Here is a 13,750-nt window from a genome sequence, read left to right as displayed (position 1 = left end):
AGATTTAAACTCTACCCTCGTGCATGCTGAGCAATAACAGAACAGGCAATATAAAATACAGCTCTTAGTAATGGTGATATCATCCTGGGATGTTCAACACTGCACTGAACTGCCATATGGAAAATGTCTATGGCCATTAATAGCCGCATAAAAGGAGTGTTCCTGATGGTAAGACACCTAGCCCTAGCTTCATGAATTCACAGCAATCTCAAATAAATAAGACTTTTGAGGCTAGGGGTTTATGGCTACATAATAGAAAAGATGCTTGAGTTTTTTTCCCCTCCTAACAATGATGGTGTTTTGTGTGACTTTGAAGATATGCTAGCAAGCTAACAATATGTTTTCTAAGAAGTCTACCAGCCATTGTTAGGATAGCAGACTTCAAATCAACTTAAATTTAGACATAATAGATAAACTATTATTTAAATCATAATGAATAAAAACCACTGCCTTGTACAGAGGCATTTATGCCGAACATAGAAATACAGTGGCATTCTTCTCCTATAAAATGCAACTGTAAAAAAGATTAGCTATACATTTAAAGTGTCTTACTGGTCTGAAACGGATTATGTACATTAAATCTTCTATCAATTGTGTTGGAGTAAGAAATAAGGAATATATTTTCATCTTAGTGCCCTGGGTATAGACATTCCAGCTCATATGGAGAATACAAATCCCTATGTAAGACAAAGTTCTCACTCCATGTATTACTAAAGGTTTTAGATTTCTTTTTCTAATATCCGATGTTCTTCTTTTAAAATTACAAATGCAAAGTTAACCTACTTCTTCCTAGTAATAAAGATGATAATATGTGTAATTTGGAAAAATAAAAATTTTAGCTTGACCTTATTAATTTTAAAGTTTAATTCTTAGAAGCTAGCCGTTTCCTTAATTCCTAGAGGCTAGCCATTTCAATACTAACAGAGTATTCATAAACATATATATATTTTTTATGATACTTAGGATATATGTAAATATAAAAACTATGGAAAAAGTTTCTATCTGTCTGGGATTACCAAAATGTTTAGTGTTTTCACCAATTGGATGGTAACTGCTTCTTTTATTATCTGGAGAAGATCTAGTGATCTTATCTAAATCTGCTACAATTATCAGCATGACAGACTAGTTCCATTTAAATCAATATTTTCTAATTAACATCAAAAGTACAAGGTTGATGTCCTGCCTCTTCACAGAACAAAATACCTGTTAAAGGTTTAATTCGCAGAAAAGCAGCTTGCATTCTTTTGGTTCTCACCAAAAAAGGCTTTTGGATTCATTACCAAAGACTAGCAAAAAAAAAAGGGGGGGGGGGCACTGTATCTTTTCCGATTACTGGTCCTTACAGTTTACCTAAAGACTGACCAACTTAAAATTCCATTCCCATATACAGTTTCCTTTAGAGGATTCAAATATTCCTGCAAACCTTTAAAGATGGATACTGCAAACCTTCTAGGACTTGCTGATATCTTGCAATTTGAACCTATTAAGTGAGGATGGGCTCCTACACCAATTGATTGTAATGGGTCACTCACTATCCTTGCAGATTAAAATTGAGGAAAACTTTAAGTCTGTTTTATAATAATGTTGTAATTCTTTTCTGCGCTTTCTTAAAAAAAAAATCTTCCAGGTACCAACACGTATCTGCAAATCATTTTCTTATGCTATGTAATTAAGAGCTGAAAAAACTAAAAACAAACATAATTTATAAATTAAAGAACCAACCCAATTCTTTTTAGACTTCCTATTTTTAAAATAGATTTTATAATCTATTTTACAGATTAACCTTTCTTAAAAACTTGTATGGCATCATTTTTCTGATATGTTCCAAGTGCTTCATAAATATCCTAACAATTTCAAGGACCTCATCCCTTATTCTCGGAGTGTATTGATCTTAAAATTTAGCACATAGCTGCAAACATCTCCTTCAGCTATCTATATAATTACATGAGTATTATTAAAAGTAGTGGATTTATTAAATATATTTTTTAAAAAGCAATTATATTCTTATGCAAAGTAATAAACAAAAGAGTCTGAAATAGACTAGATTGTTAAAGTTTATTTGCGCATTTCTTGGGAAGAGAGTGGGGAAATCGAGTAATGAAGAAAAATAAAAAAGGAAATTTATTTATTTATTTATTTATTTATTTATTTATTTATTTATTTATTTATTTATAAGAGACACACACACAGAGAGGCAGAGACATAGACAGAAGGAGCAGACTCCCTGCAGGGAGCCTGATGTGGTACTCAATCCCAGGATCCTGGGACACGCCCTGAGCCAAAGGCAGACGCTCAACCACTGAGCCACACAGGAGTCCTGGAAATTTCTTTTTTTCTTGAAAACAAAAACTATTACATTTTTCTCAGAGTGTGTGTTTAAATATACTATTTAAAATAAAGGAGGCTCCTTTGGATTAATGATGACTAGACTGTCGAACCTGCCAAACTCTTAAATTGTACTTTGAAAACAAATTATTTTAAGTGCATGTGGAAAACTATGAACAAAACAAGTATCATACTTAAAATTTACATTAGTAAAATGTAACATGAAAATCTTCACAGAACTATAGGAATAGGAAGCAAAAAAATACAAATCAGAGAGACTCACAACAATGAAATCTGTTTCCTAGAGAAAAATAATTTCAGGAAGCACCTGAAACAGGTTAAATGGACATCTAAAGGCACAGACACAAATGGGTCATGTAAACTACTAAAAGGGATCGAAGTGCAATATATGCTAGCTTAGCAAGTTCTCATTAAAACATGCAATACTGGTCTTGGCAAAAATTAAGAAAAATTAATAAGGTTTATAATATCTGTGTTTGTGAGTTGCCATTTAAAATAAATTTTAGCTCAAATCTTTCCTGGGGATAACTTACATAGTCTGTACATAAGGATCCACCAGATAAGATTACCCAGAGTTGTTTTCAGTGTCTTAGAAATTGCTTCCCAGTTTCCAGCCTAAAGCTATACTAATTTATACAAGAGGTAATGTTTGGTAGAGTGGTGTGCTTCAAGGCAGAGTTGGGAGCTGAACTCTAATCAGAGGTCCCAGCATCCAGGAAGGACAGGTGTGTGTGAGGATTTGGTGTGTACACATCATAACAACAAAGAAAGGTATCACAATGTAGGATTCAAGAAAGGAAAAAAAGGATGATACAGGGAACCTTAAGTCCCAAGGTGGTCAATGTTACCTCTGTAATTGACCCAAGAAAGGGGGGCAGACACTGTAACTTTCTCAGCTCAATGATAATCAATCCTGCTTTAAAGCAGGATTCTTCAGTAGACATCTTCCCTGTTTACAAACATTTACTACCAAGAAACTCCTTATAGTAACCCAAATTTTTCATGCTTAAGCTCATGTTCTTATTAGTTGAAACTCAGAAAATATGAAAAATAGCCTGTATTTATTCATTGAATAAACATTTACTTAAAGTTTGGTGATAAGGGGATGCCTGGGTGGCTCAGCCATTGAGCGTCTGCCTTCGGCTCAGGGTGTGATCCCGGGATCTGGGATCGAGTCCCACATTGGGCTCCTTGCAGGAAGCCTGCTTCCCCCTCTGTGTGTGTCTCTGCCTCTCTGTCTCTCTCATGAATAAAATCTTTTAAAAAAATTGGTGATAGGAATACCAGGTTCTTATATTTGAATAGCTTATAGCTGAGCAAGAGAAAGATGTATAATTAGGTAATAGTACAGGATAAATGCAATGGGAGAGATATGTACAGCATATTAGAAAAAGATACAGGAAAAAAAAAAAGAAAAGAAAAAGATACAGGAAGGAGAATTAGCTTTACTGCTAGAAGCCAAGACACAGATACTCATAGAATAAGTATTTCAGTGGAACCTGACAAGCAAAGAGAGGCATTTCAGGGAGAAAATAGCCAATGCTTGATGCAGGAATTGAAGAGTATGCCACATTCTCTCTGCAAGCAACTTAGTAGAGCTGGACTGTGGAGTGAATAATAACAGAGAAGAAAGAGATGAGGATAGAAAGGTAAGGAACAGGATTTGCAAGGACCTTTGTATAAGGCCATGCTGTGTGGTTGGGAAGTTTACTCCCTCTGTAAGTGAGAGTTACCAGGAAGATTTTGAGCCTTCATATGCTCAAATTAGTACTTCTTAAACTATTTCCTAGTTTTCCCTTCTTTATATTATATAAGCTTGTCTTTCATTATATGTAGGTATTTGCTTTCAAACCTTTATTTCTCTGAATCCTCTGTAAATTCTCACTCTCAGCCCAGAACTAGATACAAAAATCTTAAAAGGAGGTAACCTGTACTCGGTACATGGACACTGTCCCATGCACTATAAGCCTCAAGTACTCCAATACTAATTATTAAAATAGCTCTTCTCATTCTTCTTCCTGTTCATCAGAAGGTCCTAGGCTAGTTTAATAGAAAAAGAGTTGAGGGGGGCCTGAGTGGCTCAGTCAGCTAAGCATCAAACTCTTGATTTCAGCTCAGGTCATGATCTCATGAAATCAAGCACCTTGTTGGGCTCCATCCTGGGTGTTGAGCCTACTTAAGATTCTCTCTCCTTCCCAACCTATTTCACATTCTTGATCTCTCTCTCTCTCTAAAAAAAAAAAAAAAGAAAAGAAAAGAAAAGAAAGAAAAGAAAAGAAAAGAAAAGAAAAGAAAAGAAAAGAAAAGAAAAGAAAAGAAAAGAAAGAATTAAAAAAAAAAACAGTTCAAAAGGAGAAAAGATAGAAAATGCTGACAAAGTCCTAAATCAGTGTGTCGTCAATCGAGTATGGAACAGTAAACTCTTCAGTGAACTCTTAAAAATTTAAGGTCAGGGTCTCATTTATTCAAAACTGGTCACTCCTAGGTACCATTTTTTTTTTTTTTTAACTCATAGCGTGGGATGCCTGGGTGGCTCAGCAGTTTAGTGCCTGCCTTCGGCCCAGGGCGTGATCCTGGAGATCCGGGATCAAGTCCCATATTGGGCTCCCTGCATGGAGCCTGTTTCTCCCTCTGCCTGTGTCTGCCCCTCTCTCTGTATGTCTCATGTATAAATAAAATCTTTTTTAAAAAAATAAAAACCTCATAGCGCAATTCTCAGGTAAACTAAGAACACAAAAAGCAGTGGGTAGCAGCAGGTGTATCTCCCCTCCAGCAACTCAACTTTCAGTACAGTAGCATACATTATGATGGGCAAGATAATTTACAATAAAATTTAAAATAAGAGCACTGTAAATTAAGGCACAAATTAAAGCACATAAACAAGTGAAAATAGTAGCAATCAGTTCACTAAATTAGATGCCAGCTTTTTTTTTTTTTTCAGTTAGACCTTCTCTTTTTATTTACCAGAAGTCTTTTGATCTCTCCAGAGTGAAAGAGATGCTGACACTGAAGTGGGAATGGCATTAGTCATGGTTCCCTTACCCCCTTCACCGTGGATACCTATTAATTTGAATGTCACACAAGGAAAAAAAGAATTTTGCTTCCATTCTATAAATGGAAAACAGATTTTAGAGAAATTAAGCATTTTCTAGTTTTAGTATTACCTAATTCACATTCAATTGCTCAAGAGATGAAATTGGGCATTTTCCCTCTTCCTTTTGTATCCCAAGTTGGCTATCCTACTTTTCCAAATTATGGGCAGTACTGCTAAATAAATCTAATCTGTACATATAAGAGCTATCAGAAATGATAAAGAAAATGACCAAATTAAGAAAACTATTATGTTCTTGGAAAAAATATCAACCTGATATCAAACTGTATACTAAACTGAAATACTAAGAAACAACAGCAAGGTCTAACTTCTATATTTGTACAAGTGTACTGAGCTGCCATTTAATATTCTCCCTTCTATTATCATTTCACTAAACTAAGCTATAAGCCCCCCAGAGCATGAAGTGTCAAAACTAGAATAATAGTTATAGGATGTACTATTTAGTTCATGAAATTGATGCTCTTCGTAACACATCCATACAGAGCTTGACTTTTCTGAAAAATAAGCAATAGTGGAATGCACAAGAAAGTTTTAAAACTGAGTTTATTTTTTATTTTATTTTATTTTGGGGGCTGTGTGGAGGGACAGGGGGGTGCAGAGAGAGAATCTTAAGTGGACTCTAACCCAAAGTGGAGGCCAATGCTGGGCTCGATCTCACAACCCTGAGTGCCAAAATCAAGAGTCAGATGTTTAATTGACTGAATCACCTAGGTACCCGATATTGAGTTTAAACTGTAACTGAGAGGAGGATGCAATAGTATCTCCTATGCCACATATTCCTCCTACAGTATGATTTTGACCCTCCTCTCATTCAGTGGTGTAGGGTCTATGTTTCTGCTCCTTAAACCTGGGTGGAGCTCTGTGGCTGCTTAGGCCACCTGTATACCAAAAGTGATGCAACATGACTTTTAAAGCTAGATCATGAGAATGTCATGCATGTCTGCCTTACTCTCCTGGGACATTTGCTCATAGACTCAGCCACCATGCTGTGAGGAAGCCTAAATTAGCCCACGTGGAGAGAATGGAGAGACAGTGGAGAGACCATATGCAAAGGCTACATGAAGGTATTCCAATTGATAGTCTAGCAGAAGTCCTGGCCAAAACCCAGCCCCATAAGTAATGGAACAGAAACAAGCCATTCCCACAGTATCCTATCCCAATGCCTAAATCACAGAATCTGTGAGCATAGCCAGTGGCTGTTTCATGCCAGTAAGAAAGATGATTTTTTTTTTATGCAGCAAAAGATAACCTGAAAGAGAGGGTAAAGAAAATATCTCTGGGACTATTTAAAGCATGGTTTCATTTGCAATAGGATACAACTCTGGGTTAAGTGGGAAACAAATGCAACAAAGTGACCAGCTTGGCATGTAGCCTACTAGCCAGGCAGCATGGAGCTGCTCTTTCTGGGAAAAGCAACAACTATAACAATAAATGAATAGAAGACAACTAACCCAAATTACATAGGTGGCAGTCCAAGAAACTATGAGATACTTTATGAGATATCATGATTACTACTCATCAATCACAAACAATAGGCATTGAGAATTTCATGTCTTCTCAGTGTGAACAGGACTGCTATTACTAAATCTGCCATTTATTCCACACCTATGCACAAACTAGCATCATTAACTGTACACACATGTTATCTTAGAAATACTGAAGTCAAGTTTGTTTGGGTACACTAAGAAAAAAATTGTGCTAAAAATACTTATTTTGGATACCACAAATTTCCCTAGTTTGAAAAAATCTTAATGTGGCATATTTTTAAAACAGAAATAAGGGGGAAAACCCCACAAAAGCCATTTGTTGTATTACCCCTTAGAGATAAATATTGTTAATATTTTGATTATTTTCCTTTCTGTCCTTTTCAATGCATATAAAAGTCTATCATCTCAAAATGAAGTTCATATGCAATGTATAGTTTTTATCTTTTTTATACAAAAGGTTATTGTGAGCATTCTCCTACGTCCTTTCAATATTTTTAAAGACATTATTGTAGAGATAAGTTTTTAAAAATATTTTATTATTTGTTTATTATTTTTAAAGGTTTTATTTATGTATTCATGAGAATCACAGAGAGAGGCCAAGACACAGGCAGAGGGAGAAGCAGGCTCCACACAAGGAGCTTGATGCAGGACTTGAACTCGGAAATCCGGGATCACCCACTGAGCCAAAGGTAGACGCTCAACCGCTGAGCCACCCAGGCGTCCCTATATAGATAAGTTTTAATGGCTATATAACAAGTACATTTATTTGGATATTGTGAGCATTCTCCTATGTCCTTTCCATATTCTTTCAAGCATTATTGTATAGGTAAGTTTTAATGGCTACATAACAAGTACATTTATTTGTTACAATTTATTTGATCATTCCCTTATTTTGCACAATTACCATTTTGTAGTTTTTGCTATTACAGATAACATTGTGATGAACACCTGCATAGGGAAATGAACTTTTTTTTTTTAAAAAGATTTTATTTATTTATTCATGAGAGACACAGAGAGAGGCAGAGACACAGGCAGAGGGAGAAGCAGGCTCCATGCGGGAAGCCTGATGCGGGACTCGATCCGAGGACTCCAGGATCACATCCTGGGCCTAAGGCAGGAGCTAAACCAGTGAGCTACCTGGGCGTCCGGGGAAATGAACATTTCTTGATGAAGTCTAATTGCTTTCTAGAAAGGTGTGGCAAGTTACATGCGACCAGCAGTATGAAAGAGTCATCAATAAAACGTCACCAGCGTCATGTTTCTTAAAATCCAAGTTATATATTTTACAGATGTAAGATGTCACAACATAGAATAAGAAATGTTTTGGGGTGCCTGTTTGGTTCAGTCAATAGAGTATGCGACTCAATCTCAGGGTTGTGAGTTGGAGCCCCAGGTTGGGTGGAGATTACTTAAAAATAAAATCTTAAAAAATAAAGACAAAACCTAAAAAAAAAAAAAAAAAAAAGAGATGTTTTAGTAAGTAACTTCTGATATTGAATTCACGCTAATATAATTTAGATAAAAGCTTAAGTTTTATTTGAAAAATAAAGAATATAAATTACTGGTGCCTTCAACAGAAGGACGACCAATAAAATATATGTTGAAACTGAAGTAATAAATGAATAAACCAAATGAAAAATTCAATTATCATCTTCTTAAAAAGTTGGGATACTTGAATTCTAAGCCTCATTTATCACTGTCTGCAACTCTAGGTAAATTTAAAAATTTTTTCCTAACTCATTTTCTTAGTGTCTATAAATGATAAAACAATTAGTATCTATTTCTATTTCACAAGGATGTCAGTAAAATAAAAAAAGAAGGAAATATAACACAATACTTTAAAAACAAAATCTCTGAAATCAAATTGTTTAGGTGTCAATTCTTGGCTCTGTTACTTATTAGCTGTGTGACCATAGGGCAATTCGTTAATTTGTCAGTTTTCTCAACTGTAAAATAGGGATGATAATAGCTTATACAATTGTTGTGGAGATTAAATGAGAAAATCCATGTTAAATCACTTAGAATCCTGCTTGACAAATAGTTAAGTGGTCGATAAACATTCAATGATAATTATTTATGTATGTAAAATTTATGCATAGGTAAAGTAACTTGTTTTAAAGATCTACTTGGCAGATCATTTAAATCTCAGGTATTCTGGGATGTCTGAGTGGCTCAGCAGTTGAGCATCTGCCTTCAGCCCAGGGCGTGATCCTCACGTCCCGGGATGGAGTCCCACATCAGTCTCCCTGCATAGAGCCTCCTTCTCCCTCTGCCTAGGTCTCTGCCTCTCTCTTTGTGTCTCTCATGAATAAATAAATAAAATGTTAAAAAAAAAAAACCTCAAGTATTCTGAATTCAAAATCAACACAATGGAATAACATAGAGCTATACATTCTCTCTAATTTTTAGAGCCTGAAATAACTATGAAACAAGGTGTATCAAAAACAAAATATAGTATCAACAAAAATAACTTTTTTTAAGAGAGTGGGAGAGAGAATTTTAAAGGCTCCACATCTAGCATGGTGCCTGATGTGGGGCTCGATTTCATGACCCTGAGATCATGACCTCTGATGATATCAAGACTGTGACACCAACTGACTGAGCGATCCAGGTACCCCCCAAATAACTTTTCTTAAAGAGATATTTCTTTCTGTGGTTCTTCACTTCACTGGATCCCTTTCACCCATCAAATCTTAGTACAAATGTCTGCTCCTCAGATCACTTAAGCCCTCACTTATTTAAATTATCTTATAATATACCACATAGTTTTCACACTCTAGTACTTTATTATTATGTGTGTCTTCCCACCATAATGTAAACTCAATGATGGAAGAAGCTCAGTCTTTTCTGTCACTATGAATACACTCAGTTCAGACACTCAATGAATATCTGATGAATGACCAACAAATTAATGATATAACAGATAATTAGGTACTGAAAGAGTTGGGATAGAGGCTACAAAACTTAAAGATGGCCTGCTAGATTTAGCCTTCTCATTTTTATCACAACCAACAGTTTAAAAATACATTTTTTATCAAGACTGAATAAGCACATTTACCCACATAACTAAAGGAATTTTCAGACAAAAATACTATGCTTACTACATGTGATGTATTCTGAGATTTTTATTCTATTATATTCCTTTTCATTAAAAATAATTACTGCAGCCCACTAAACTGATATTATATCAATTATATAAAGACTTAAAGTGTAAAAAACACTGCTCAAGGTCAGAGGTTATTAAGCTCTTATCTGAAAGGTATGTTTAAACAAATGCATGGAAAGGAAGAAATAAAAGTATCTGATCACAGATGACATGATTACCTATGTAGAAACTCTGAAAGAATTGGAAAAAAAAAAAAAAAGAACTCTACTGGAACTAATATGCAATTATAGCAAGGCTGTAGGATACAAGGTTAATATACAAAAGAGAATTGCTTTCCTATATACTAGCAGTGAACAAGTGGAATTTGAAATTAAAAACAAAACGCTATTCACATTAGTGAAATCTAACAAAATATATACAAGATCTATATGAGGAATATAAGGAAATCAAGGAATAACTAAATGAAGAGAGATTCTATGTTCATAAGTAGGAACACTCAATTTGCAACAGACATATCTGATAAAAGATTATACCTAAAATACACAAAGAACTGTTGAAGCTCAACAATAAAAAAAACTAACAACCTGGTTAAAAACCTCTCCAAAGGAAGATCTACATATTGCACATACACATATGAAAAGATGCTCCAAATCATATGTCATCAGGGAAATGTAAATTAAAACAATGAGATACCAGTAAACATCTTTTAGAATGGCCAAAATCTGGAACACTGACAATACTCAATGTTGATGAAGATGTAGAGCACCACAAGAATTCTTACCTGCTGGTGGGAATCAAGATGGGACAGCAATTTTGGAACGTAGTTTGTATTTACTTTTGTAAAAAATTGCCACTTTTACCATAAGATCTAGCGATCATGTTTCTTGGTTAATTACCCAAAGGAGTTAAAAACTTATGTCCACACAAAAGCCTACACATGGATAATTACAACAACTTTATTCCTAACTGCCAAAAATTGGAAGCAATCAAGATGTCCAGGTGAATGGATAAATAAACTGTAGTACATCCAGACAATGGGATATTATCCAGCACTAAAAAGGAATGATCTTTCTACCTGTCAAAAACATGGAAGAACCTTAAATGCATATTACTAGGTGAAGGAAGCCATTCAGAAAGGGCTATATACTATATGATTCCAACTATATGACATTCTGAAAAAGGAAAAATTATGGAGACAGTAAAATTATCAGGTTTCCAGAGTTTGGGAGTGGTGGAAGGGATGAACAAGTGCAAAAGAAAATTCTTAGGGCAGTGAAAATACTCTATGATACCATATTGATGGATATATACCAATATAAATTTGTCCAAACTCTTAGAATGTACAACACCAAGAGGGAACCATAATGTAAGCTGTGGATTTTGGGTGATTATGATGTGTCAGTGTAGGTTTATCAGTTCTAACAAATATATCACTCTGTGTGGGATGCTGTTAAGAGGAGAAGCCCTGCATGTGTAGGTGCAGGGTGTATATAGGAAATCTCTGTACCTTCCCCTCAATTCTGCTGTGAACCTAAAACTGCTTTGAAAAAAAAAAAAAAAAAGAAAAGAAAATCTTAATTAAAAAAAAAGAGCATGCAGTTTTGTATATGTGAATTTGACAGTAAGGTAGGATGTCAGTTTTCAGATTCATGAAGAGTTTCCTGTCCCCTTAAATTTAAGGGCTTCTACTATCATACATTCATTATTATTTGTAAAGCACTACACAAAAAATATGTATTAAAAAGTGGTTTAACATAGAGATAACAGTATATGATAGAAAAGAACACTGATTCTAGTCTGAGAAGGCTCAAATTCAAATACTGGATTTATCATTTACTAACTCTGCAACGTTGTACAAATTACCGTATCTATCAGCCTCAGTTTTCTCATCTGGAAAGTAGATGAACATCTACTTCATGGGGTTAAGTAAAAAAAAAAAAAAAAAAAAAAAAAAAAAAATATATATATATATATATATATATATATATATATATATAAAACAGCCATTATAAAACCATAGATAAAATACAATCTTAAAGCACAATTAAATTACAAAAATAGATTATTCATGTGTATACAGAAATTATATTCCAAAAACTTACTTTTCCTTATAGCTAACACTGCTGTATAGGAATAATTATAACATGTTCTTCTAAGTATGAATTTGTCAATTCAATAAATGTACCAAGTATCTTCCCCATATAAAACGTCAGTGAAAAAATGATTTAGCAAGAACAAACTGATGGTTTCCAGGAGGGGGATATGGGTGGGGATATGGATGAAGCAGGTGATGGGGATTAAGAAATGCACTTGTCATGATGTGCACTGGGTGATGGACAGAGTTGTTGAATCACTATATTGTAAACCTGAACTAATCTAACACTGTATGTTAACTAGAATTAAAAACTTAAAAAAAAATGCCTTAGCAGAAGTATAATTACTCCCCTCACTCCCATGATTGCAATAATTTTATAGCCTTTTAGCCAATGTTCCTCACATCACTTAGCTGCCTGTTGCAGAGTGGTGTGGCTGCATTGGGATTCTGCTTATTTCCTGCTTTTAAAGCTGCATCTCTTCTTGCTTGCTCAAGCAGAACTCTTGCTCTTTCTTTAAGTTCTTCTTGTCTTGATAACATTCGATGCTTAAAAGCAAAAATATAGAATTAGGAACTCAAAAAATAAAAACATATAATCTATATTTATAAACTAATCAATGGTTTTATTATTTGCCAAAATAATAGAGATCAGGAATAAGACTGTAGTTTTATGAGATTACTTAAAGAAAATATTAGTGCTGACTAGAAACTATAGAAAATCTTGACATATAGGAAATATATCTTTACTACCTAAAACTGGATTACATTTAATTTCCATTTTTACTAGAATATATTCCCATAAAGCATAATATATATTATATACATTCTTCATATTTGCTAATCACAGTATAACCTGGCAAAGACATTTTTTAAAAATTTTATTTCTTATGGTCTTATAGGACTGATAAGTTGTCTTCCAAATTGGCATGTTGAAAGATACTGAAATCTGTGACAATAATCCTTTAAATACTTAACAATTAACATTTATAGAAAATTCAAAACTATCATATTTTGTTTAAAAAAAATAAAATTGGTTTTCTCCATTGCTCACTTACCTTACAACAAAAAAATTAACAACAACAGAATTGGAAGAGTATTTTCTTGGATTAATTTGTAATCTTACAATATATTTTCAGGTAACAATAGGTAATGACCACCAATGGAAATCAGTTCTTAAATGAGAATACTAATTCAAAACACAAATATCCATAATGTTTATAGTTCAAATTCCTTTTTTCTTCCAAAAAATAGTCAACTTCTGGCTTTAGATGGCTATTACTATTACTCTGATATTTAATTTCTTTTACTTCTCTGTCATTGTATAGGTTTGGTTCAATTTTAAGTAGCATTCATGCTCAAGGAAGAGGTAATAAAGAGTAAGCATATTACTTTATTTGGTATAATGTAAAATCTAAAAAAAAATCGTTATTTTCAGATATCAAGATTTTTACATTTTAATATAACTATTTTAAATTCTTTCCTGCAGTCTTAACCAAGGAAAAAAAATTTTTTTAAAATAATTTTTTAAAATTATTAAAAAAAATTTTTAATTTTAGGCAATACATAACTGCAGTTCAGTGGCTTTTACTATATTCACAAGGTTG

At 33.9% G+C, this 13,750-nt stretch overlaps 1 protein-coding gene across 22 annotated transcripts in view; it reads right to left on the bottom strand.

Moving 5' to 3' along the window:
* EHBP1 (EH domain binding protein 1) overlaps nt 1–13,750 on the bottom strand; it is a 346,207-nt gene that overhangs the window by 74,935 nt on the left and 257,522 nt on the right. For all 22 annotated transcript variants that reach the window (XM_049115573.1, XM_049115565.1, XM_035721685.2 and 19 more), the window contains one exon: nt 12,549–12,692. In XM_049115573.1, coding sequence (XP_048971530.1) covers nt 12,549–12,692 — 144 coding nt within the window. The remainder of the gene's footprint in view (nt 1–12,548; nt 12,693–13,750) is intronic.

This window comes from Canis lupus, chromosome 10 (genome assembly GCF_003254725.2).
Source record: "Canis lupus dingo isolate Sandy chromosome 10, ASM325472v2, whole genome shotgun sequence".
NCBI lineage: Eukaryota > Metazoa > Chordata > Mammalia > Carnivora > Canidae > Canis > Canis lupus.
This window is presented reverse-complemented; position numbering and strand designations above follow the sequence as displayed.